This window comes from Anas platyrhynchos, chromosome 20 (genome assembly GCF_047663525.1).
Source record: "Anas platyrhynchos isolate ZD024472 breed Pekin duck chromosome 20, IASCAAS_PekinDuck_T2T, whole genome shotgun sequence".
NCBI lineage: Eukaryota > Metazoa > Chordata > Aves > Anseriformes > Anatidae > Anas > Anas platyrhynchos.
This window is the reverse complement of record NC_092606.1, coordinates 2,614,697-2,642,286: the sequence shown is the minus strand read 5'-3', so window position 1 is coordinate 2,642,286 and position 27,590 is coordinate 2,614,697. Positions and strand designations below refer to the sequence as shown.

The window sequence follows — 27,590 nt, the reverse complement described above, 5'->3', positions numbered from 1 at the left end:
CCTGCATCTGAGGCTGCAGATGAAGGGAAGACCAACCATAACAATGTGCTACACAAGGATACCGGTTAGAGCAATCACAGTGAATTATGGCATGTCTTTATATGAAGATGACACCACCAAAATCACTGTAAGTCCAGACCAAGCATACATCTGTGGAGCTACTCTAAAATTGCCTATTCTGGTGCAGCTGCACCACTCAGTTCCCCCCAGAGAAGCCCCATGCCTCCAATGAATTAATTCATGGCATTCAGCAGCAAGTAACAGCCAGTAGTTGGCAGCACGTTCCCTCTACCTCAGACACATGCCTTGGGGAAATCTCTCCTGGCTGGCAGAAAACTGCATCTAATGGTATGTTAAGAACATTTTTGTTCTCTTTCTATGCAGTAATCAGGATAAAATGTTAGTGTGCTGTGCCTGACTCACTGTCATACTGGGATATGCTTCTTCCAGGAAAGCCAGACAGAGAAGATGAGCCGGATTTCCCTGTGTTACTGACTCAATGAAATCCCTGGCTTGTCTTCTTTTGTGTTATTACAGCATTAAAATATTGCATGAAGTGAAATATATACTTAATTTTATTTACAGTGAAGGAAATAATTCCTTCGGTTGTGAAAGAGTTAATAAGGAACGAAATCACACACAGTCCGTGTTAAAGGTTAGAGGAATAATCAGTCATTTGAAAAACACTACATAAACATTTTTCCGGATGCAATTTTCAGTCCAAGGATACATTTCCCAGTAGAAATCAGCAGCTAAAAAGGAAATCATTTAGTCTCCATAAGTGCCAAATTGTATCCTGATTTTTCCTGGTCTGGCTCGACTTTCAAAACTAGTGGTTCAACTTCTGCAATCTTTCACCCAATGACTATATAAACACATCCTTATAAGACAGACATAATCCTTGGGTGGGCCAATTTATGTTGGATTATGAAAATACTTAAAGTACAGAATCGTATAATGACTGTTGTCCTTCGGTTTTTACTAAACGGAAAAGAAAAAAAAAAAAGCTAATACAGACAGTCTACGCTGTTCCGAAAGGCAGTCTGTGACATTCTGCTTCTGCAACTGTGTCAACATCTTTGAAGGTAATTAGTTACCACTAAATCTATTATTTAGTTATCACAAGCTCTATTTTAATGACACCTAATGTGACACACATCTATTTTGAGCTTTAACATGCAGAAAAGAACCCCCCTGGCAAACTGGCTGCATCTCCGTGTGGTCAGTTCCCACACAGCACGAGCGCTCGCCGTACCACACAATTGGAGCGAATTAAGTTGTTACGCACACCAGCCAGAAAAACAATTCTCACTCTTGAAAATACTTTGGCTACTCTCTGTTTGGTTAAAGGTTATATAAATAGTAGCTTTAAGAAGGATGAAACAATTGTCATACAAAGCAAACAAATTCATTTGTAATTTATGGCTGTCCAGTACACATATACACACAACCATGTATAAATGTATACTTTCAAAAAATTATCTGTTCCTGCACATTTATATTTTCAGCAATGTAACTAAGAAACAATGGAAACTTTTATTCTTCATGGAAAGGTAAATTCTGTTTTTTCACTTCCCCTCTGAAACTCTAGAGTTTTTACAGGCAACTACAAAAGTCAGCAGGCTAAAGCCAACAGTATCCTATCTTCAACACTTCGCATGTGGTAGAAGGGAACTTTCCTTTCCCTCCAATGTATAAAGTTATGTGAAAGAAGACATTTTTCTAGTCTACAGAGAGTAAAGAATAAATTATAGTGATAAGATCTGGAAAAGTTTGGTTGGAAGTTAAGAGATTTTCACATCTGTGTCTACACATCTATGTCTTGGGAATAATGTATCTCGAGTACCAGTCACATAAAAATGCAAGAAATTGCTCCTTTCTCAAACACAGCAAAACCATTCATTGTACTTATGTCTACACTTTGACCAGTAGCTTATAGTAGTGATCTGAGTTAGCAAACTGCAAAGTTTTCCCATATTTCGAAATACGGACCACTCACTGTGTGTATGTGTAAAAGGACAATAAATACTAACACGCATACAACAATTCACCATTGCGTTATCCTCTCTGAGCTAAGGTAATTTGGCAATGCTGTTCTAACAAACTGAGCCATACCGCAGTCAATCTGCGCACAGCACCATGACGCTAACTACCGTGCCTGATTTATATCCCCACGAAGTCAGTGCCCATCTCTCCCTCAGCTTCTCGGGGCTTCGGATTCACCTTGAGTACTTTTCCAGGCAGGCTCTGACATTGTGTAACGAACAATAGTCCAACGTCACATCAACAGCATCTGAGAAACTACTCCTTTATTTAAATAAACTTGATAATGGTACAGCCTTTTATAAACCTCGTACAGACCTCATGTAGAACACATGCATGCGCCCGACACCTGGAAAACAAGAAATTGTGCTGCTTGAAATGCTTTCAAGAAGCTTTGCGTGTCAACTCAAGATAAGAGGACGGCTGAAAAACAACAGCCATACAGAACAATCCTTGTATGAACGTAGTCTTCTTTTATAATACAGCTACTCAGACAACATAAATACAATGCACACGTTAACGCACTCTGCCAGTTTTTACTCCTATGAAACAAAAAAATAGTATTAATGGCTTAAATTATTTCAGTCTAACACTTTCTTTCTAGTTACCTAGTACAACTTAGGATGTATTTTGAAGCACGATGATATTATTAACCCCTAATTCACTTTCATTTCAAAAATAAATCCCACAAAAATCAACACATATTCCACAAAATATCGAAGAGTAAACAAAAAATATGCACCCAGGTCCTCCAACTATGAGGACTTAAATGCCATTCTGTGCAACCACCTTAGGCATGCCCACTTTATCCTATTTCTTGACATGAGAAAACATCCAAACAGATCCAATGCAGCAGAATTGCACCAGACTTGCTAAGAAAGGCCCAGCACCTCTTTGAACCATAAAAGAAAGGATTTTGTTTAAAATCAAGAATTTCTGGTTGACATATTTCACATTCCTTTCTCATTTAAAACACTTTGCTATGAAGGCTGCCATTATTTAGAAGTGAAGAAAGAAAAGGGAATTTGCCCCATTTCTCCCCACTCTTCACTTTGCTATTGTCCCCTGTATCTATTTCCAGGAAGCCATATTCATTAGGGTTAATCTGCCTACTAAATGAATAAACAAAGGATTTCTCTGTCACTGAGAGGCCAGGTGAGCTGATATCATCTTCTAACACAGAAAATCATCCGCACAAATACAGCGCAGGAAATTACCTGCTGCAATCCCACACCTGGGATCATTTGGCAAGTAGCTTAGTAATGTTGAGTAGATGACTGAAATCAAACCAATTATATTTTTAATGCAGATCTCCTATCAGCAGAAAGAAAAAAAAAGAGACACTTTAACCACGTGATGCAAAAGTCTCAAATGTCTTGAGATTATTATGTATACCAATATTTTAGAAAATTTACCATACAAAAACGCTACAGGGATTGGTGTGGTTGAAGTAGACTTGCTTAGTAGTGACAATTACTTACAGCTGTCCCCAGCAGTGCCCATGCTGCTGTGTTCTTCAAAACCACAATAATTCATCAATTGTTGGCTTAGGAATCTAACAAAAGATGCAAATAAATAAATAAAATCCAATTTTGGTGCAAAAAACCTGACATGAAACAGCAGCTAATATGCTAATACAAACCTACACACGCAGCCCACTGCTCAGCCCCAACTGCAAGCACTGGTGGTTATCACATCTCTGGCACGCAGCATGGCAGATGCGGAGTTTCAGAGATGCCTTGTGTACTTGGAGAGCTGACACCTGAAGGATGAGTTTCTCGTGTAGAAGCAAATGCTGAGAGATATTATGAAGGGGAATTACTGAGATTACAAAGATGAGATAGGAACAAAGGATTAGATGTAACCATAAGGACCTGGCATGTGTTATGGCACAAAAGGAGCCGATGCAGGGATTGAGAGCTCTGGGAAATGCTGCGTGCTGTGACCAAGGGGGAAGATGAGCTCAGCAGCTGCAGTCGGGGCCCAAGGAGCCAAGGGGTAGTTTGGAGTATCAAGGAAACAAGAACGGGAAAGGTCACAGGATTCAAGAAATGAAAGGAGTCATGCCTGCATAGAAACATGTAGGCATGAAACCAAAAGTTCACGTCTCAGCAATGCTGTGGAGGAAGAAAGGCCAGGGTTTGAAGCTGGCCTGGATGAATGGTGCTCCCAAAGCTACACAGCAAAGGGCTCCCTTCCCTCCCGCAAACACGGATTCTTTTTGATGTTCCTTATACAGCAAGCATGAAGAGATAAATTAAAATTGAGAACCTAGAGAGCTCTTTGATCCTACTCCCTGGAAATATGTATAAGAATATTTTCTCCAGACGTACTTTTGCTATATATGGAAACCAAATGCTGACTAATCATATAAACCTTATGGTGCCTAAGCACAGCTGTAATCTGCAGCAGAACACTGTCACAATGGCAAAGGAAAAAGTGGAAAACTAAGAAGTTAGCTGTGGTACTGAGAAAGAGGAGAAAACGGTGATCAAAGGCACTGGAGGCCAGACTAGACAAGAGGGAGAGTTTCTAGCCGGCTAGGTTTTAAGATACAAGTGACATATTTATGACTTATTCTTGTATTACTGAACTTTAACAGGCCAAGTAATGACTATCCGTTTTCCAAGTTTATAGAAAAATGATTCAATAGGAGACCTGCTGACTCAGGACAACAGAAATAGGATATAAAAGTCTGAATTTTCGTTCTTTGGTCTATAGACAGCTCCAGTTGGTAGCGAGATAAAGCTATTCAGAGCTGTTTTATCAAAGCACACCAAGTGTCTCGGCTGGGAGCAGACACAGCTGCCAGGAAGAAGGCAGCGAGCTGCAGGGCCACCGCTCCTCATGTGCCAAAGAGCCCAGCTCACAGCTCGCTGGGAGAGCAGACGGCAGGGAAGATGCTTCTGCTCCCTGCCAGCCTGTGCCTGGTCAGCACGGCATGCAGTCATATCATACGCTGCCTGCCCAGGTACTCCTGTCCATGGGAGTACTCCTGGGAGATCATTCTATGATAACCTGCAGATAGAAAACCAACTCTGAAGGCACAAGACAGATGGAAATTGTATCCTCTTACGGGTATGTCAGTTTGTGGGAATGGGATTGTTTCAGTCCCCAAACATCACAATGGAACATCCATCTTCTTAGAACATTTTTTTTTTTTAACTTTACATTCTTAGCTGCTATGGCTTTGTGCAGACACTTTCGCATTAAAGATGTCTGTGAAAACACATAAATCCCTTTCACTAATAATTAAACATTGGACAAGAATGTACAGTGTCACTAAACCTACTTCAAAATTGGAGTAGCAGCTTTGAGTAAATTAACCTCAAGATAAACCTCTACAATGGTATTATTTTTATCTTAAAATCGCTTTTTGAAACTAAACCATACATTAACCATAGCAAGAGTGATCACAGATTTTAGGGAAATCACTCTACTGTATGTGTGAAAATCCCGTGGTCTTGCCATGGCGTGGTTTGGAAGCCTGTGCTCTCTCCATTGTCTCCATCACCTGCAGAAAATCTCAGCACGCTGGTGCTGGCACATGACCACCTTACATGTGCTTCACAGGGGCACGTTAAAGACACCACCTCAGACCAAGATAACTAATACAAATCATTATTGCTCAATGCAAAATGTCAGATTACAGCAATATGTAATAGGGTATTCCAGTCTGGATTAATTACTGGAGTTCATCAGCCACTTACTTAATCCCCAGTACAAGCAATAGGAGAAATCCAAACTTGAAGAGCAGCATCAGTTCCTGCTTTTTGCTCATCTTAGAAGAGCTCATCAGTATGGCATACCTAATTAATGCTTTCAATAGGTGTTAAAAATTCCTATGCTGCAAGGCAGTAAATGCATTATGAGCAGGCAAAGGCAAGTGGCTATAGTTTAGAAGCACAAAGGTGAGATAATGGCCTTCCACATCACTGAACTGTCAACCTCACTTAGCATAAAGCATTGCATCTGGAGATTTCAAATCATACAGCCGTTTAAAAATATATAGAATGTTAAATTAAATGACAAACACGGGACATGTCACCTTTTAGAGGCAGAAATGTAAAACCAAAGCATATGTTCTCCAGCTATATATTTGCTTCGGTATCAACAATATTTTTGTAACCCCCTTACTTTCTTGTCTTGTCTTTCAGTATGGAAGGACAGACATACAAGGTACAGGTTCTTCACATCATTTCTGCAATTACAGGTCAATCCTTTGCTAGTTAAATAGATGAACAACTCTGGATTTAACTCTTACAGAGAGTCTAGATGGTGGAGACAATGAGGAAAAACGTCTACAAGCTGTCAGGGATGAGGAGTAGTTCCGTCTTTTGAGCTCTGAGAGGAATGTGCAAATATCTAACTCTCAAATCTACATTTACAAACAAATCCTGCAGCCTCTGCATGTGTCAGACTCCCACCGAACCATGCCGAGTCCCACACGGTTACCACACAGGAACAGGCTCAAGCTCAGCTACGCTGACCGAGGGCCTGCGATGTCTGCAAGCAGTTTATCTGGCTCTGCATGGCACGGAGCCTAAGCTAATAAACTGTAGCTGGCTCCACGCAGAGCTAACTTGGGGCTCAGCCCTGTGGTCTTGTCACCACCGGAGCTGGAGTTCCCCATGCCGGGGCTGCCGGCAGCTCCGCGGGGAGCCAGGCACGGGCAGGGCCCAGGGAAGAGACCGAGCCCTCCGTGTGAGCACCCTCACCTGCCTCAAGGCTGCCACACAGCCGACGTATCATTGCACTTGATTCACATTACATCACTTTAGAGCACACGTTCAGCACTTCATGGCATGCACAATCTTCCACTGAAGTGTGATTAAAAGGCTACAACTAGGCCAATAAGGCTGGATTTTATTTGCCCACTCCCAGCAACGGGGGAAGCAGTGCCTGCCGATGACATTAAACAAAACATCGTGCCCGTGATTCAAATTCTTTCTCAACTACCAGCTATGTAAGCTGATCGGTTAGAAGCTGTCGTTTTAACACACAGCAGGGCAGCGCAGAGAAGGAGTTATGGTGGGGTACTGCATCACAGAGCTGTGTTTGCACAGTCCTCCTCACCCCCATTGAAAAGGATTTTATAGCAGGAGCAGTATTGGATGCTAACAATCAATTAACAGTCTCATTAAGCCTCGATTCAGAACATATTCAGGCATGTGGCTAAGCATTTTCCCGAGGACCTGTTTCAGTGAGGATGGGCTCTTTATTCACAGACACTGCAAGACTAGCATGCACCACCCGCACTATGAGCTTTTCTCACAAGCCACAGATTCCCAAAGTTTCGGTCACGTTTCAGTGGAGAGAAAGGAAAAGGCATCAGCAAAACTTTGAAATAAAATCATGAAATAGTGAAGCACTGCTTGCAGTTTAGCTTATTGTGCATGAAAGTTTAAACTTTGCTTTCAACCTCGGTTTTCCAAACATGCTGTCATTCACTATAATATGGGTTAAAAATAAGAGAAAGCGAAGATGAAATGTAAATGATTTAAATGCGTGCATATGTTCTTTTGTAAAATGCATAATGCATCTGCAATGCTCTTCCTCATGTTTTGGACACAAATCAAGGGGGAAATGGTCCGCTTATGATATAGTGAATTTTTTATCTAACTTCAGTGGTAAAATGTGCTTCCATGTAAGTGTTTCACTCTATACTGTTTGTTGCTGGGTTTTGTTTGTTTGTTTGTAAGGAACAAATAAACCAAAGACTAGCAGAGCAGCATCTCATTTGGTCTCCAAACTTGTGGCAATCTTCAGTTTGTTACAAAAAAATCTACAAAGAACATGAACAGCCTTGCAGAGGATTGTGTCTTGTGGTCAATTCCTGAACCTGACGGTCAACCACGATAAAGAGAACATTACACTTACTTTTAAAGCATATTTTAACCGATGGTCAGGCAGTAAAACACGCAGTGATTTGCTCACCATTCATGCTGTAAATAATACAGGTCAAAACCTAAAGAGGTAATTATTCAGGTAATGCAAATTCAGTTAATGTCCTGCTAGCAAAGAGCTAGCAAGATCTTTACTACATCCGCTGCTTCTATCTTTCCAGAGGCTGCCCTTCCTGGAGCGGTACTGTCAGGACTAGAAACCACTCCGAAGAGTCCTAACAAGAGGAGAGGCTGTGAACTGCAGAGTCTGCATTTCCTGCACTGCATTTCTCCCGTTAATGGCACTATAACTCAGCGCAAAGGAAAAGTAAGACAAGAGACAATGACAGCAGCCGGTCACCAAAACGAATGTTCAAACCCAACCAGATACTCGCGAGCAAGCCTTTGGCCTCCGTGCCAAAGCCTAGCAAATTCTGTGAATTACACAGAAATACAGGTGGGTTGCACACAGCCAGGGCCAGCCGCATCTGGGACAAAAGCCCAGGCAAGTGATCGCATGTAGGCCCCGCTTGCTCGCAGCGGATGTGAGCTCAAGGGAAAGCAGCTGTGCTGGATGCCCCGACGGCTGAAGCTGCACCGTGCACCCGGCACAGGCAGCACAAACGGTTGCCCACTGCTGGAGGGAAATACCAGGCAAGAGACTTGGCAAGCCAGGGGTTTCTGAAGAGGAGGGCCTGGACCCCTCTTGACCTGGGGACATGGGATTTTTGGTAGGGCTATTACAATCACAGAGCTTATAAAATGTATTTGGAAAGGCTTTTGTGTTGGTTTTGGGATAGCATACGAAGGCCCCAGGAATCCTCTCTGAGGCCTTAAATCTGTGGCCAAACTCCAGCAAAAACCATATGTTAGTCATATTACCACCTTTTTCTTTTCCCTGTTCTTGCTCCATTTTAAAGGACCACGCCCTGCGCAGTAAACCAAAGACAGCCTCAGGGCAAGAGAGGCTCATATACCACTTCTCTTATCTGGAGAAATCCTGTGCTAATGATGTGAATAATCCCAAGTCTGCTTTCTGTCATTTACTGACTGTGACCTGCTTGTTTTCACCTTTACAAGGGGAACAGCACCGTACGGTTTCTGTGGTTTTGTATGCGAAGTGCTCGGCTTTACGTTCTCCCTCAGACTGAATTTTTCTGGAAGGAGGCGAGCCCCAGGCAGGCTGTCCCAGCGCTTAGCAGCATAAGACCACGATGCTCCTGTGTGCAGCTCCCTGGCTGGGGGCACCACCAGCAGCTCTGGACCTGCAGATGGAACGGGTGGAGGAGGACAGGGACAAGTGGGCCCCTGCCACCCTGCTCCTACCACCGCTCGTCCCCGCAGCTGCTCTGCGGCCACTGCTCGCTGGCACCAGCCTTGGCTCCTTGCAGCACTCCACCCACAGCTCCAGTGCTAGCACCCAATTTAGCTTTGGTTCTAATAAAAAGTGAAAGTTAAAAGCAGCACAAGCAGCAGATAAAGCGCTATTAAAAACTGCCTGGGATCAGGCCAGGGATGGAGTCCAAAGCAGGGGGAGGAGCAAAGGCAACTGCAAGCCGACGGCTATTTCACGGGATTGGATAATTAAGAAAAACAACATATTTTCCATCTTTTTTTTTTTTTTTTACCCCTTACTTCACTGAGACAATAAAACACACACAAGTAAGTACCAGCAGACTGTACTTCAACCTAGCTGTAAATATTTCCAGCTGAGGACATCCCTACTTCAGCGAGGAGCCTGAGTGAGAAGGCAGTGATTAACACATCCTCAAAGGATCAAACTCCACCTTAAAAACACATCAAATGCCTGGCTAATTTATCATGCCACATAGTTCAGTTTTATGTGACATCTACCTAAACCCACACTTCTGCTCCCTCATCAATATTACACTTGAATGAACAATAGCTAAAACATGCTGGGTTTGGATTAACAATGGTGAAAATAGGTGCATATGCTGACAATACGCTAAGAAAAAACATGTGAGGACTGGTGCTCTTGTTTAAAGCCACTTCAGTAGAGAACCAAATATACTTAGGGTAAAGAGTCTTTGTAGAGAGCTTGTGTAGTTTTTGCACCGTGAGCACTGTGTTGAACCAGATGAACACTGTTTTCTCCAGCTCGCATTATTTAATGATTCTATAAATATTATAATGTTATCTGCAGTATGAAGAAATACAAGTGAGAAGAAAATCAGAGATTTAAGGGAGGTTTGGCTTACTCAGGAATACCTAGCCCCTCATTTCTTTGGAGAAACAGACAGACGTAAAAATTTGCTGTTCATTACTGTGATGATATTGCAAGTGCTTTCTGGTACAACACTGGAGGCCAACCCCTGTAAGCGCACAGCTGAGAGCTCACTGGCTGCACAGCAAGAGCAGCTTACCTCCTCTTCCTCAGTTTCTCCTTCTTTTGGGGAGGCTGATTTTGCTTTAAAACATAGCATTATCATCTAACTTGGGAAAAAAATAAACAAGCCAGGACACTTTTTTTTAAGCTATTTTTTATCTTCTAACGAAGAGGGGAATTTAAAAAATGATTCATTATGAAACCAGGAGACACTGTTCAGTAGCTGCCCCACCACGTCCAAGCATCTTTAAAAAATAAACAAAAAACATTCTTCAGGACTGCTTCATGCCCAGTTTGACACCTACAGATCTCATTGTTCGGAAGAAGCTATCACAACCAATACAGTAGTAAGGTGGTTGCTGTGCTCCCGGGCTGTGGACATCAAACCTCCTGGGTATTTGGCAGGCAGGAGGAAGCTGAAAGACAAAAGGAACAGCCCACAAGGCCCTGAGGACAAGGGATGGAACAGTTCCTGAAAGCAGGGGAGGACAACTTGCAGGGTCTCAAGAGGCCCAGAACTAGCAAGCAATCCACAGGGTGACAAACTAAGTGTCTGACAGAGACGACGGTCCAGACCAGAGAATATGAAACAAGAAATAATGAAGCACATTTAGAGGTTTTTCAAAGCAAACATGGAAAACAGTGAGCAAAAACTACGAAGGGTGCCCTAATTTAGGGACTTGTTAAATAGGGACATCTCCTTAGCATAAACTGGAATACTTTCTAAATGAGAGCTTTGCCTGAAAAATACTGACTTTAAAATTCATGTGCAAATGGGTGTTCAAACATTCATCCTTTAACTTGCACATCTAATAACATTTTAAGAACATTTCAAACAGTCTAGATTAATAGATGAGCATATAATACCAGTTTATAAAAATATTAAGATTCATAAAATGATTCCTTTAAGTACTGTATAAAAGGAACATGTCAATGAGCATGCTTCTTTGCAAATAGTGCACAGTGCGTTATTTCTGTGCAATCCATAAAAACACAAGTACAGACACTGAGGTTTCTGGATCTCTTGTAAGTTTAACAGTAGCTAGGAGCTCTCAGATCTCAAGCTATAATAAATATTGTATCCTACAGGAGCCCATCGGGAATCTCAGCTCATGTGTTGTTCCACAGAAGATTGTGGTGTCAGATATGATTAGAATCAACACTTTCCACTTATTTTGAGCTTTAAAGCTATCTATGCAAAACATTAACAACTGCTAATGAAGGACAATAAAAGGGTACACAAGACAATCTTATATTCAGAATGAGCTCCTGATATGCAGAACACTGCCGTGAGTTATGGACTTTTTCCCCACAGATAAACAGGAGACATTTATACGTTTGGAACAGACCATGCCCTAGCACACTGCTATTTTTCAGCTGACAAGCCATTATGTGAACTGAAGGTGGCTTTCCCAGCTGGAAGTTAGTATGTAACACTTAAGCAATAAGACACTCCACTGTCTGCATTAATGGACCACTGGTACACGCGTCAAGTGGGTTGTGTGACATAAGAACAACTGTCTGAGCAACTGGGGGCTGCACCAATGACCATTAACGTAGTCCCCGGAGCCCTCCCTGTGACTAACCTCCACATCTGAAGAAAAATCTCATTATCTGGTATTTTGATATTACGTTGCTGAGGTCACAGTTTTGCTGTCACCTAGCTATGATGTCAAAGTGGAAAATGCTGCTGTTATTGTTTGGCAGAATCCTGTGGGTTACCAAAAACCACATTAGCGAGATGAACAAGGTGAGCAACCAATGTGAGCACCTTGAGTAATTTACATTGCTTACAGTCAGATTGAACCTAACACAAAAATGTCTAGAAATTGCTGGATTTTGATTTTCACTTGTGTCTGTGAAATTAACTTGAATGTAATGCCTTTTTTTTTTTAAAAAAAAAAAAGCTAATGGGCACAGACATGTCAAAGAACAACCACCTGAGAAAAGCTGAATTCCTTCATCTACTACCAGCTTCCTCAGCTAAACCAGAGGCAAACTGGGATGAGGAAGAAGTCCCCTCTGTCATCTGCAGGGTGCCGGGCTTGAGAGCCCCACATGACCACATTCTGTTAACTCCAGATCTGACAGGCTAACCCAGCTACCACCATTATAGGGAGGCAAAAATAAATCACTGCAGATTGATTCTGCTGCCGTTCTGTCACTGACCCATGCACTTCCTCTTCAGCATACTTCTCCTGCCTCCAGAAAACACCCACCAGTGTTTCAAGACATTAATGCTACTCCATGTTTCCCTGCAGCTGAGTCTTTTCCCAAGCCAGGCAATGATCCAGCACCAAGTGCCCAGCCAGTAGTGTCAGGTCATTTTAGTTTCTCTTCACATCTTTGTAGTCTATAGGGCATAGCTGTTTCGAGATGTAATCATGTATACTGCATTGGCATCTCAGAGCCTGCTGAAGTCATTTCTGTCTTCAGGCCCTCTTCAGAAATCATCAGATAACATTTTCTCAAATTAGATAAACTAGTTCAAGTTGAGAAAACTCTAGGTACCAGAATTTTGTACTGTGTGGCTCACAAACACACACACGAGCAATTATTTAGTTAGACACACAAGTAAGATGGAGGGGGGCACGTGCAAGTGTGCAATAACTCATCACTAAAAAACCAACTGAGTATATCCCACACGTTATCATTAGCCCGGAAATACTACCGAAAACATTTTTCAAATAAGTAACGTAGTAAGTGGTTTAAATAGGTATATTAATGGAATTTGCTTGGAAGTTGTTACAGGAAAGAATCACAACTTCAATTCATTTAAATGTAAACTGACAGAAGGTAGAAGTAGAAAACACCAGGGCTGGGTATGTCTTTTTGCTGTCACCAAGCAGGCGATGCCCCCTAAAAGCAGCTTGTTATCCGACCATTATTAAAACCCTGGCTGCTGTGAAGAATAGACCGAGGGCCAAATCTCTTCCTTGGCTTCAAAGCTCGGCATTATACTCGGAGGATCGGAGTGCAATCGCTATCTGCAACAACAAACTACCTTTATGCCGTCCAGGTAATTACAGGTTCAGGTCAAGGACTCCAGACCGTATTGATTACATCTCTCCGCGGGAGCACCCTGCAGCCCCGGCCGGCTCCACTCAAGCAGGGCAGCTCAGGTATCCGTGACGCCAGGACTCCTCGGGCCCTACCAGCGCCCGTAACGGGAAACCAGCGAGCGCTCAGGCCTGTCAGTTATTGCCTGTGGCAATAAGGACAGCCTGGGAATTCATAATGTTGGTGACTTCATCTGCCAGCTGCATTCACACATCTTTACTACCTGAATAACTGATCTCCGCTACTCCGAGGCAGCACTTTCTGGTGTACAGCATTTGGGAATAAATATTTGATCGCACGTACAACAGAAAAGAGCTCAGATGGTTTAAGGTGTGACAGCAGAAGTGTTTATTAAATTCCGAGTGAGAGCATTGCTGGACAGTAAGAATTTGTCCCATGGTCCCTATCTCACAGGTGTGGTGATGAACAATAAAAGATCCTTTACAGGCAGAGGGAAGGGAGGTGAGGCAACCTCCCACCCCCACAAAACCCAAGCCCCAAGTCAGTTCTTCTGTTCATTAAACCCTCTGCAGGCACCAAGCTACCCATCCATGGCCAGCCAGTCACAAAGAAAAGAAAAGGGAAGTACTAAATTACAAGCCAACTTTAAGAGGGCATTGATTGAGGTAACCAGAAGAGAGCTCAGTATTGTCAATGCTTCATGCAACAGCAATAAACAATCTTCATTAAAAAATGATGCGTGCATCCCTAAGAAGCACAGCGCGTGCCAGGTTTAAGAAAACATAAAACATTCCCCTTGCCCCATGCACAATCCAAAGAAAAAAAAAACACTCGGGATCTTTTTCTTCTACAATTTCATTCATTAGAAGTTTTCTTGCCCGAACTTCTGTATTTGTGCAAATCAAGACAGAAACAGCGAACTCACTCTGAGTAGGGAAGGAAAAGGTTGATGCAGAGGAGCCATCAGACAGCTTCTTCTTTGTCAATGTTTTTCTACTCAGCTGACAATGCAACCAAATCATTACTTGACTGAGGAGTAACTATCAAAAACCTCTTTGCATGAGGGAATAAGCGGGGTATTTCATAACCACACACAGGTGTGCACGGTTTTTAACAAAGCAGGGCTGCATTTACAGGTATGACTGGGCATACCTGAATCCTTCAACACATCTGTTGCAGTTTAAGGGAAATGTTTGCCCTAAAAACTCAGTGCAGTTGTGTGACCAGATTTAGGATTTTGTTGCAGGTCCTGATCACCCTTTCTCTAGCAGTTTTCTATTTCCGAAAGTCTAGATTTGTTGTTCTGTGCAGATACCTTAGCCCTCTGCACTCCTTTAATTTCTCCATTATTTATTATTAGCAGGGTTCTATCCATTCTGAATTTTTTTTGGTGTATATGACATGCATTATTCCCCTATAGGTTATAGTGTAAAACTCAGAAAAAAGTGCCTCATTCATCACTGGTAATATTCAATTACATGTCTAGGCAATGCTTCTGCTTTCTAGATTAGTTTCCATTATTTTTTAGATACTCTTGATTTCCAAAAACTTATCTAATTCTAGTCACACCAAGAAAAGGAATGGCATTCAATGCATACACGTAATATAAGGTTTTTAAGTCATGTCTGTAGAACACTCATCTGAAATAGAGCCAGGTCATTCTGAAATACACATTTTGTGTTGCCGTACTGATTTCTCTCTCAGGGTTCATTGGTTTAGTTGCATAAAGAGTGTGACCTTCAGCTGCAGCATCTCCTGCAAATGGGGCACTTAAAAGGTTTCTCTTGCACCTGTTGTCTAATGAAGTCTTAAATGCAACCTGACTGAAAGCCTTTCCCATCTAGCCAGCTGTCTGCAGCCACAAAATTTCTGTGATTTCTGTATTCCCACCTCACCTTTATTAAACCTGATGCAATAAGCCAGTAGCCTCAGCATAACTTCAGCAAGGATGGAAACAGACACATGAGTGCGCGTGCCTGCTTACCATACACAGTAAGCATTTATTTGCTATGCAGACAAGTCTTTCTTTTGGTGTATATTAAAGCTTCCTGTGTTATAAAGCTTTAAACCCAACGTTGTCCCTTTAACATTTCTTACTGTGAATCTGGAGCAGCATCTGGAATTACAGTTAATTTAATCCTTGAGGGTACATTCTCTCTATGATGCGTATGACTGAAGTGTGTGCATTGAAGAACAAATGTCCAGTAACTTTAGGTGACTACATTTTTGCAAACTTTTCTTAAAGATTTAATTAAAAAAAAAATAACACACAGAGGGAATATTATCTTAGAAGAATTCTAAGTACAATTTAGATAATTATATTGAAATCTACCTTTTTTTTCCCTGATGTGTCCATGTAATCTTTATAGGAAAGTACCATTACCCTGAAAATGCTATTGCAAATTGTCATGATTGACAGAAGTATTTGAGTTCTTCACTTTTTTTAAAATGGAGGTTTTTTCACTTGTGAGAGTATATTGTTGTTAGTATGCCACACTTTTACAGACACATGTAAAATCACATTTAAAAAAATGTACAAATATCTTATTAAATGCAAAGACAGGGTTGTCACCAATGGGGGAGAAGGAAGGAAGCTATAAAGAATGGCAGAAGAATAATTAAAGATGATAAACATGTACTTGAAATCTTTTGGTAGGAAGAACAAGTGATGGAGTTAGATAAGGAGAGGCGCCACGCTGGTTCTATCTCTAAGCAACAGGCAATCAAACAGCCAGATAAGCATCTTCATAAAGTGCAACAGACTCAAATGCATGGGTCATAACTGAAGAATCACTTCCTGGTTCAGGTTAGGTAGTAAAAATTTATGACCTACTTAAAAAAAAAAAATCCTTCCAACCTAAAAACGTATTTTCCAATAAATTTGTTTTCCATAAAGAATGCAAGCCACTTAGGGCATGCCTTGGTAATAGCAGGAAATGAGAATATTTACAGTAGTGAGCTATAATATAAAATATGCAATGTTGCACATGAACATTTAAAATAAACCTTTCCATGCACAGCTGAGCTTAATGTAGTTTTCCACACATCTCAAAGGTAGGAAGAAAATAAAGCAATTTAATGTGCTCTTCTTTCTGTTGTTGGGCAAGAATCACATCAAATTTCAAAAAACACTGCACATTTTTTCTTGCGTCTCTTCTACTCCGTAGAAGAATTCACATGCCTGTACCATCTCACATAACCTGGCATCTCTATCCTTAACACAGACCAATGCTTTCTGCATGGGAAAGGACTAAGAACCAGGCAATATGAAAACTGCAAATAGATGCTAAAGTCCCTGAATCAAAAATCAATTCAAATCCAAACCGCCTGGCAGTGAAGTTAAATAAAATACTGCTATCAGCATGTCTCTAACAAAATCCATGTATTGTTTATAAGAAACTTATGAGGTGTTACAATAAAATTGAGTCACTGCTGTACAGTAAATATATTTTTAGTGTCATAACAATGTATACAATTGACTTTGGCAATTTTAATACGGACACACATGTTAAATGCATTACCAATAGAGCTTCATCACATTCATATGAGCCATTTCACTTTAAGGCCCCATCTATACTATACGGAGGGTTGTTTAGCGTAGAAGAGGTATGGTCCTATGTGGTTTATTGCTTCTAGTGTCGTTGGAACAAAACAGTTTCAGAACACAGCACAGTTACAGAACAGTTGTATACCACAATTAATACGTATCCCTGCTACAGGGAACTGTACTGCTCCATTCACACTCAAGGAAAAAAATACAAAGAATCCCCCACCCTGATAACCCAGATGTCTCTATCTGTATCAGCTGGCACAGTCACACTGATAGTGAAGAACAACTATGCCATTAATCAGTCTGAATCTGAAGTGTCAGATATACAGACAGAAGCACTCCTGTGATTCCAGCTTGTAACTTCTAGGGGTAATAGACAGGGATGAACTAGTCCAAAAAAAATCATAACTGATGCATTTATGATTTCTTATATGTCAAATAATTATTTTCAAAATTATATTCACATATACTAAAACAAATACAATTCCCTTTAAGTAACCAGCATCAGATGTCTGTCTAAGCTCAATGTGAATTAATTTAGCAAGTTTTAAATATTTGAAAATGGAATTTAGAATGACAATCCTCAATACCCAAAGTAAATGTAGTTATTACCGAACTCAGTTATAAACAGACCTGAGAAGAATCCTCTAATACCCAAATAAATTAATTTGGCAAACAATGTAGTATCTTGGACTCAGAATTTATAACTATAGCAAACAGAGTCTGGAACAGGAGCTTTTATTTTAACTCTCTTTAAAACAACCTTCAGAAATCACTTTCTGTATGTGTTACAGTCTCCTTTTACAGTTTAACCTCAATCCAATCAGCAGTCTCCAGGGATTTTCAAATCACTAAAGATTAAAATCCTCTCTGACTTGACTGTTTGACTAATGCTGTGTGTTTAATAATTCTACTTGTGAGAGATTTTATTTGACAAAATCCTGCTGTGTGGAACCTTCAGACGCTATACAGCTGTACTAAAATATAAAGCTCTGCTGTCTTTGGTTCTTTATATAGACTATACCCCAGCACTGAGAAAAAAAGAAGAAAACTTTATAGTACATATATTACTATGTTGATATTAACGTAACCACTGTAGTATTAAATTTACACACACTCTTTTAGAGCAGAGTAGTGAAAATGCGACTGTTACACAAACATTAGTTAAACTACCCTGTTGTCTTGACTGTTCGCAGAAATCAATTACATTTATGATTACATTTCAATGAAAGGTATTTTGTAAATGGGACAGAATTGTAATATTCTATGCTTTAGGCACTCATTAATAAAAGCATTTCAGTGTTAGTATTTGCAAGTGTTTTGCTTTTTAGCTTACACATTTCTTAGCATTCCACAGCTTATGTTAAACTTCATGTAAATATTGTGTTTATATTTTATGACAATGCTGTGACTTCAAATTTGAGTGGTAAGAGGAAAAAAGTCATCATTATTTTAGCCTTCAGTATATATTTGTGTAAGACAGCACTTACTCTACAGCACAGCTGAAAATAATGATAACCTTTTAAGTATATAGCATTAATTAGTAAACATGCTACCAGACAAAAAAAGACAAGATTGATGAATGCCTCGAATATCAAAGAAAACAGAAAAATAAGCGTGTTTCTACCTGAGGTAGCATCAATCACTGTTGAAACTCCTCTGCGATCAGAAACCGGACGTGATGACCCCGGCATGCTAACAGGTTCTGAACGAACTGGCTGAATCCTAAATGATAAGTTACAGTTACCACCTGGGTCAAAATCGTTGCTCAGGAGGGCTACAATCAAATCACAAACCTGAAACAGCCGACCAATTAAGCAACTACTCATTTTGAAATCTGCCAATAGTTAAAAATTTTCCTTCACTTTGTGGCGCCAAGGTATGGATAATCCATCTACAGACAGATCAAGACCATGCACAATGTGAATATCCCTAAATTATGTCTCAGATGTGAGTACCACCTCCTCCCCCTAATAAATCCACCCAATCCAAACTGCCTAAAATTCCTCCTGAACAGCAGCAATTTCTTTACCAGTTTAGGAGAAGAGGTACATCTGTAAATGCCTACTACTTTTGTTGTGTATGTATATATATGTGTTCATTTATATACGTATATATTCATTTTTTAATTTTCTGCTTTCTGTTAATGTATGCATATGGATAACACAAAAATATCATTTAATAACATATTTTACATTTATATTCTTACTTGCAGGAGCAATCATATGCAAGGAGAAATCACATTTTAAAAGCATGTATTTTCAGCCCAAGGCCAACCTGCTCACTTTTAATGGGACTGGTCATTGTTTGATGTTGTTAAATCTTGAGAGCTACTGGACAGGGCACAGAAACAAATGGTGCATAAAAGTAGTTCTACAAAATTGTTTGCTATCCATAACTTTAAATCCACGTTTAGCCCCACTCTGCTAGGCCTCCCCTTCCCAATTACAAATCAGCCAATGTCAAAAAACAGATGAATTAAATACGTGAAAAAGGAGGGAAAAAGAAGGAAGCAATGAAAAGGAAAAAATAAAAATAAAAAACAAAGGGGGAAGGGGAAAATATTCCAGAAGCTCCCTTACTCTTTGAACATACTGACCACTTCATGGCACAACGCTCCTACTCATGACTGAGGAAATTATTTTTTTAAGTAATGCAGAACTGTAAAAGCTAAGACAATAGTGAGCAAGGCCACCTTCCAAGGCCACCTACAATGAAAGAACTGACTTTTTACTATCTTTCATTGTAATTTACACAGGAAGAGGTGGCAAAATGGAATCTAAGCTGTTTAGCCTGGATGAATTTTTATTGTTGTTGAGTCATACACTTTTCTTAGACTTTCATCTGGACAAGCTTGGTGAAAACTATTACAGGTTCTACACAGATGGCCTCATTTAAGCATAAGGTAAGGTACTCACACAACAAATGTGAAACAGCTCAGAAATTCATCTTATTCTTACCTGAGACTATTGAGATCAAGATCATCTGTATCGAAGTCCAGAAGAGGCTGTGGGGTGTCACTGGGACCATGCGACTGCAGCACTGACGAACTGGATGAAATGACAGTGGTTTGGCCAGAGGGATGAATTGTTTTGAACTGGAACTGTGGGCCCATCCACAGGCGCCGATGAGGCCCGGTGTGAGTCACTATTTCAACCTGTGGGAATATGGGAAACGGTCAACACAAAACTGCAACCTAATACACTGAGTGGTTCTTTCAGTGCACTGAAGCCCCAGAATCTTGTTGTTCTCAAGCAAAAAAAGCATTTTGTGCCATCAGTTCAGGGAAAAACTGAATTTCAGAACATCTTTGTTAGAGAAAGGATGCTGTAGCCAAAGCCAAGAGCTTCTTGAAGAGCTGTGAAGGCTCTTGAACCATCTGCTTTAGGACACTGCACCCAGTTCTGAAAACTGCTCAAGAGGCTGTCAGTCCATCCTGGCCACCTTCACCTGGTCCTGTTCATTCCTCCCTCTGCCATGACAAAATGCATGCTGTAACTCAACTGCTAAACGTCTCCTGCTGTGGCAGCAAATAGGGGATCACGGTTCTGCCTGCACCTACCTGAAGTGGACAGAGGAATTGAAAGTTAATTTTCCCCAAATTTTCTTGTCAGTACCTTCAATCCTGACTGGGACACGGGATACACTTTTTAAAAGCAAGCAGTTACAGCTATGTTCCGGCTGCTTTCTAAAAGTTCACACATTAAACAGCACCGCTTCACATGTATATAGTGCGAACTGTATTTCAAATCAAAGCTTGTAATTATTGTTGGCATATCCGAGGAAACTGCTGGCAGAGACCATCTTGCTGGAAAGCAACAAGATTTGTAACAGAGCAATGCGAAGTGCACCGTGAGACACTGAGCACCTCGGGTCACATTCATTACTATGCTGATGGCAGGCAAGCATGGATGTGCAACACGGAGCTTAGGAGGGCTGACACGCTGATTTAACTGAAATTCTGACAATTAAAACAAAGCTAAGGGTGTTTGCTTGCCATGAATAACCACACGTACTTTATATTATAGGTGCATATGAGATCTGTGGGCATGTTTACGAGTGGATATACACACAAACACAGACAGAAGTGTCACAGTTCCGTGCCTACTTCCAAAAGGCACAGAGAATACAGAGGGTGTACCTAAGAAACAATAATTTCAAATACTCAGATTTTCCTTTAGGTATTGGCTTTCAATGAAACTAGATATAAACTTGAGAAAATAAGTTACATTTCAGTAAATGCATCCAAAATGCTTTTGAAAAATGTCTTTTTATGCTGATAGTTCTATACCTCATGAGTACCAACTTTTACAGACTGAAATATGTCAACTCTAGGAATACAAACAACCACGGGAATTTAAGAATGTAACATTTTCAGCAATGTACATGATCAGGATTGGGCCTTGTAAACAGAAGAGCAAACAACGTTGCTCAGTAATACAATTAAAAAAAATAAAACAGCCTTTAAAGATCAGAAGCAGGAAATGTGAAATGAAAATATTAAGCTCTGGTGAACTCATATTTTTAAGATGACAAAAATGGACTGCTAAATTTCTATAAATTTTTGCTGAAACAATGATTAGCTTCACACAAAGAATGTAATTTAGTAAGCACGTTCATCAAGATTTATTTCTGTATCTCTATGACATGCAAGTGCATCTTACAGTTTTCTTTACTCTTATATATGTGCATTAATACTGATTCTTAATTCTTTAAGAAACAATTTTAAACACTGAATTATGTTCTAAGTCCTCTGCTAACGTAAAATGACAAATGCACAGCCTATTTAGCACTATTTCCATCTTTGCATTTATCTTAGCGTAACTCAGATCGACTGTAGATGTTTCTGAGTCAAGTAGCTTTTATGTAGCAGTGTAAATTAGGCCACAGATAAAGTAATCTGTATATTTTAAGCTTGAAACCATCAGTGTCACAGAGCCGAGAGGTAAACAGATGCCTTTGCAATTTTACTGAGGCTATGGCCAGATGTTCCTATTCACTCTCCTGTTGTGTGCAGGACAAACATATTGTATCTACTTCACACTGACAGCACACATTACCCACTGTTCTAATTGAAAAGTTGAAGTGAAGGGCAGTGTTTTTTCACTGCATGCTGTTACTGTTGATAACAACACTTTAATTTTGAAAAACATACTTGCACTTTAGGCTTAATCTAAAGTGGCTTGCTTGGAGAATGCTAGCATCTTCCTGCTCAAAAGAGATATCATCACTCGTTTCACTTAGCAAAAATTAAACATTCCCGAAGCAATCTCTGAATTATCTGTGTTCTGAGTGATGTCACTTTTTTTTTTCCTTACATTTAGTCTGGTGGGGGGATAGATGTGATGAAGTCTGAGCAGTCTTAATTCCTTTGATGTTGTTTATCTTCCAAGAATTACCAATAAGCCAACCCCCATAACATAGGTTTACCTCACTCTTTTTCCCTGAGGTTGCCCACTATACTAAGTCACCAAAATAGGCAAATAAGCTCAACTATCCGAACAGTACTGGAGAGGCTTTACAAGTATAAGGACTACTAGAGGTGAAATCTTGGCCCCAGTAAGCTCAGTCACAAAATTCCCACTGACTACAGTGATCCAGTAGTTTCACTGTCTTTATGCTCTGAGAAATCAGAGACAAACTAAGCCAACAAGTTACATGAACGTGTAGCTATGTTTGAAAATTTAGGCCAGGTTAAGTGGATTTACAAGAATAGATTCCCCAATGAATGCAACTCCCAGGGGGGTGCATGTGGAAACCCACCTTCTCATTTTAGGAAAACTTTGTGAATGATTTATGTACCAGTAGGAAAAGCAAACCACATCTACAAGTATTTCATATTCATGAAATGATGCCACATACCCCAGCAACACATTTAATGCATCACTCCCATAATAACATTGTCCTTAAAATGAAGGAAACCCACCTATTTTGTCAGGATGAAAACCACATATAAGGTACCTATAATTGCTTTGGTAAATCCAAAGCATTCATAAATTTTATTTATTTATTTCTCTCTAGCCTTTTATTTCTAACAGGACCTAATTCTCAGTGTATTATTAATGACTTACATTCTTAAACTGAAGTTAAGCTTTGAGCCGAATCATCAAGCATTTTCTGAGTTTTTAAAAAGAAACTTCACTGACTAACAAGGCAAGATGGCTAAAATTACCAAGACTTAATCTCATATAAAAATATTCCACCAAGCAGGATTATTTTAATGCACCATAGTATTTGTATCTAGCCATAACTCAAAGGAATTATCAGCTGGGATGCAGGAACAGAAAATCAGGAAAAAAAGGAAATAAACCAGTTGATCTACAATTTTTACACTAAAATACAGTGAGTATAACACAGGTCATGACTGAAAAGGCATCCTTATTTTCCAAGCCCACTTTTGAATCCATGTCTGAAGAGGACCATGTCAGGAGAAAAAGGTAGTTAGGTAATTTCTGTGGACTACTTGAACTTCCTACTTCACCCTGAACTTGCCCAGGATGTGACTTGTCAATAATGACTGGGGCTTTATATAGTTTTTAATATACTTTGTATAAAACATAAAGACAGTCAAACTCCTACAGCGTTAAGTCAGTGAAGTCAGTTTTACAGAAAGCAATAGCCATGGTCCCCTGGGAGTTTACTTTCAATTTTGAGCAGAGTTGCAGATTTTATTTCTAGTGGACATTATTACTGTTTCTCTTCTGTACTGGAATGTTCCATAAGAGCATACCTGTGAAAGCCACTCTTCATCTTCTTGTCCGCTGTGGTCAGATGCTAAGCTGTCGTACGACTCATGTCGAGTGATAGGTCCAGGGCTTCCTGGTGGAACCACTAAGAATGAAACAAAACAAACAAACAAAACACACACACACACACAAAAGAAAATTAAAAAAACATATTTATTTTTAAATGTTTTTTTAAAAAGCTTTTTCAGTAAGTTATTGGTACAGAAATGTATTATTTCCCTAAATCTGTGGTGATATTCTGGAGCACAGAAAGAGCTCAAATATTGATATCAAAAGTGATGAAGATTTGTTCTTCAAACCTGGATGTATACATACAGCTACTATGATAACCCAATTGACTCTTCTTCTTTTAACCTTAAATACTAAGTGAACAGACAGAACAGCTACAGAACAGATGACAACCATCTGTCTTAAGGTATTTAACACTGAGAAATGCCACTGTCAGTGATGTAAGCCTTCTCTGCAAACTTTTCAGCAAAATTTGAACTGCTGAACTGCTGAAAATTTCCACACTGACAAAAGCTATCCTGAGGCACTGGGACAGGTGCTATCTTTGAACACAGACTACTCCAAGACTTCATGAATTGAAAGATCACTCTCATTTTGACATTACCATGGTTAATTCAAAGCTGACTTCATAAGCAACTTGGTTTTTAGGCTTTGATGTTTCTTTCAATTCAATTGTAAGGGCATCATTATCATAGTGTCACCTTTCCATTACAGTAGTTAACAATATATTTGTTAAGAGTCAGAGCAAAGTTTGGTATTTTCATTTGCTACGATGACTAAATACTGAGACTATTTCACTGTCCTGTAAAACACCAAATTCTGTATTCAAGTGTTACATTGCACTATGGTAATACTCTGTAGTACCTCATGATAACTTTGGACAGATAAGGAAAACCCTCCCTGCAGCTGCAAGTGACACAAGTAATTAGAGGCATTATTTCAAGCTGAGAGATAAATTCATCAGCAGCTATTAAGCAGAACAGTCCAGACACAACCTCCAAGAAACCCATAACCTACGAACTCCACAGAACTGAAGCACCTCCCTTCCAGCCACTACCACAGATGCTCAGCTTGGTAAACTTTTGGTTTGACTCACCATCAGATCTGTCCACAGTGCTCACCATTAAACCTTTTATTAACAGCATCATAAGAATCTTACATTACTACAATGACTTAAATACTTACGTCCATGTGGTTTTCAAAAGACGAATGAATAACCTCAATTCACAGAGCAAAACTAAGTTAATTTTGTTATTCATTGTTCTTGTTCCTCTTTATATGGACTCATTGCAATAGAAAATTTCAAGTTGTTCAGTTCTGTAGACTCTATAATATCCAAAAACACTTTTAAAACTATTCCCATTTATGCATACAACTTTGGAGTAAACCACAATTTAGTGTTCAAGTGCTACCACAAAAAAGACAGATAATTTTAAACTCATTATTGTGAAGATTAATATTTCATGATTCCTGGTCCTTGAGTCTTTTAAAGATGTCAGCAAAGCTTACAGTCTAGCTACTTTACTTCTCAGGCACTGGCATCACATTGCTTTGACTAAAACTTCATGCTTGAGAAAGCTGAAAACCAATGCACTCCAAGTGAGCACCCAAGACCATAGGACAGGTGCTATTTGCCATTTTCTGGTACCTGCCTATTGTCAGGGCCTGGCAGAGGCCCGGATTCAACACCGAGAAACTCTACCCACCTTGAGGGAAGAGCAGAGACTGCAAAAGCAAATCACAACAAGCACATGCAACAATGGCATTTTTTACTGTGGTAAAATGAGAGTTCATGCTATGGTGATAAAAAACCGGACAATACTAAAATTAGAACCAATATTTTAATATTCACATAATCTAAGAATGACTCGAAGTTTTTAAAATTGGTTTTTAAGAACTACATTATTATGGGGTTGACCTTTATGTGTCAAGTTTCCATCCACTACAAATTTTTACAGGCATGTTGTAAACTCCTAATAATAGGAATTTATAATGGCAAAGCAGACACAACTGTAACCATAAATACAGAACGGCGCCTCTACAATATAAACAGCACAGGCTTTTCATAAATCCATATATTATATGAAAAAATAAAAAGGATTTCTATCCCGTTTTTTTAAGTGGGTATCTAAACGCAACCTCAGCCATGGAGCCATTGGTAACACCTCCGTACTGCACTGAGGTCTGAAAGCTGCAGTATTCCCAACTCAGGTCTGGGCCTAGCTTATTACACAACAGAAGTGTAATGCGTTAGGATAATATAAATATATATATAGAGAGAGAGAGGCCTGATATATAATATATATGTAGAGAGAGAGGCCCAGTCTCACCAGAGGTTGTGACAGGAAGCCGCCACCCATAATGGCCGCCACCCATAATGGCCGCCACCGCCACACACTGAGGCGAGCAGGAGGCCCAGGGGTGCCTCAGAAGCCCTGGGCCTGCCCACGCACACGCTTCAGCAGCTCCAGGTGTTATTGCAGCACTGTGTGCTCATCAGTTTTCAAAGTAATATAGGAACTATTCATCTCTGTCATGACTGCAGTGACAGATGTGCTTCTGTGACTTGCAGATGGGTCTGCCCAGCCCATATCAAACTTGGTATTACGAAAATCCACACACTGTCCCAGGTTCCAAACTGCTGACGATTCACAGCACATACCTGAGTACGACACCAACACATCCATACTTCCCCCTTACTGGTGAAGTTTATATTTGAAACCAACGAAACAAAGCCATTATTTTGACACATTTTGCTGTTGCCCTAATCTTCCCCATATCTCCCGACTCCCTGACCATAAATCGCGCTGACTGCAGGAACGCCTGTTTCTGAGGGCACAGCTGATCGACTGCAGCTTTCCTGCTATCGAGCGCTGCTAACAAACTGCTCATGACTCTAGCAGATGTTTTTGCTTTCAAACCAACAGGAACTTTATGGACTGTTCTGAACTTTTTTTTGTTCCTTCTATCCCAGGGGCAACTACTAGAGCTGTCAAGATTTGGGAAACTGCTATCCAGTGACTAGCAGCAAAAATGCTGGCCCGGGGAGCAGCATCCACACTGCTCCGTCACCCTATTTCTCCATTGTGCAATACTCATACGGCAAGCTGAACACTACATTTTACTGGATATTCAAGACAGCTTGACAGAAAAAAAAAAAAAAAACAAAATTCAATTTTAACAACAGTTTTGGTCCTACACCGTATTGCCTTTTCCTGTACGATCCCAGCTTTGCATAGGTCTCTTGATAACCCACTTCAGTGCAGCTTTGGGCTGCAGCATTAACTCTTTCTACCAAAAAGTGACGACATGCTGAATTCCACGGAAACGCTCTGCCTTCGAGTTCACCAGCAGGGCAACAGTGATAAAGCCTCAGCTGAGGTCAAACCTCAGTAATTTATTTTGCTATTTAATAAAATAGCATTTATGTACCACACCTATCACAAAAGCAGGCATTTAAAAAAGAGTCTGGTTTTGATAGCAGGATCCCATAATGATGGTCCCAGCCTTACCACAGGCAAAGCACGCTCAACTCCCACTGCCCTTAGTGGGAGCATGCAGCATTCTGTGAGATACGACCTTGTAAGACAAGTGATCCTTGCTGGAGATTTGCCATTGCTGTACTGCTTATTACAGATATACATACAGTCATTTTTTTGCAAGTTAAAATTGGCCTTGAAGCTATAGGAGCAAATATGTCCTAAAAATCTAAAAGCGATTTTTTCTGCACACCTCTTGCATCATTATCAACTATTCAGTTCCAGGATGAGATTAATTTAAGTTTGGAGGAACATTTCCAGGAAATTAGCTTAAAAGTACTATTTTATCTTCTTGCCTAATTCTTTGAAAAACTGAATTCCAACTTGAAAATACAACAGCTTCTTACACATCAGCTCAAATGTTCTTACGCTGTAACATACAGTTTTTCAATTTTGAAATAATTTCACTATAATGCTACACAATAATAATTCAAAATTCAAAATTTTCAA

The 27,590-nt window shown here is 40.1% G+C and overlaps 1 protein-coding gene across 15 annotated transcripts in view; it reads right to left on the bottom strand.

Moving 5' to 3' along the window:
- BCAS3 (BCAS3 microtubule associated cell migration factor) overlaps positions 1 to 27,590 on the bottom strand; it is a 353,580-nt gene that overhangs the window by 169,241 nt on the left and 156,749 nt on the right. For all 15 annotated transcript variants that reach the window (XR_011804336.1, XM_038165977.2, XM_038165973.2 and 12 more), the window contains 3 exons: positions 23,577 to 23,677; positions 19,807 to 20,003; positions 18,474 to 18,571 (listed from right to left, as the gene is read on the bottom strand). Coding sequence is in view for 14 of the 15 variants with exons in the window: in XM_038165977.2 (XP_038021905.1) it covers positions 18,474 to 18,571; positions 19,807 to 20,003; positions 23,577 to 23,677 (396 nt within the window). In the remaining variant the exon portion in view is untranslated. The remainder of the gene's footprint in view (positions 1 to 18,473; positions 18,572 to 19,806; positions 20,004 to 23,576; positions 23,678 to 27,590) is intronic.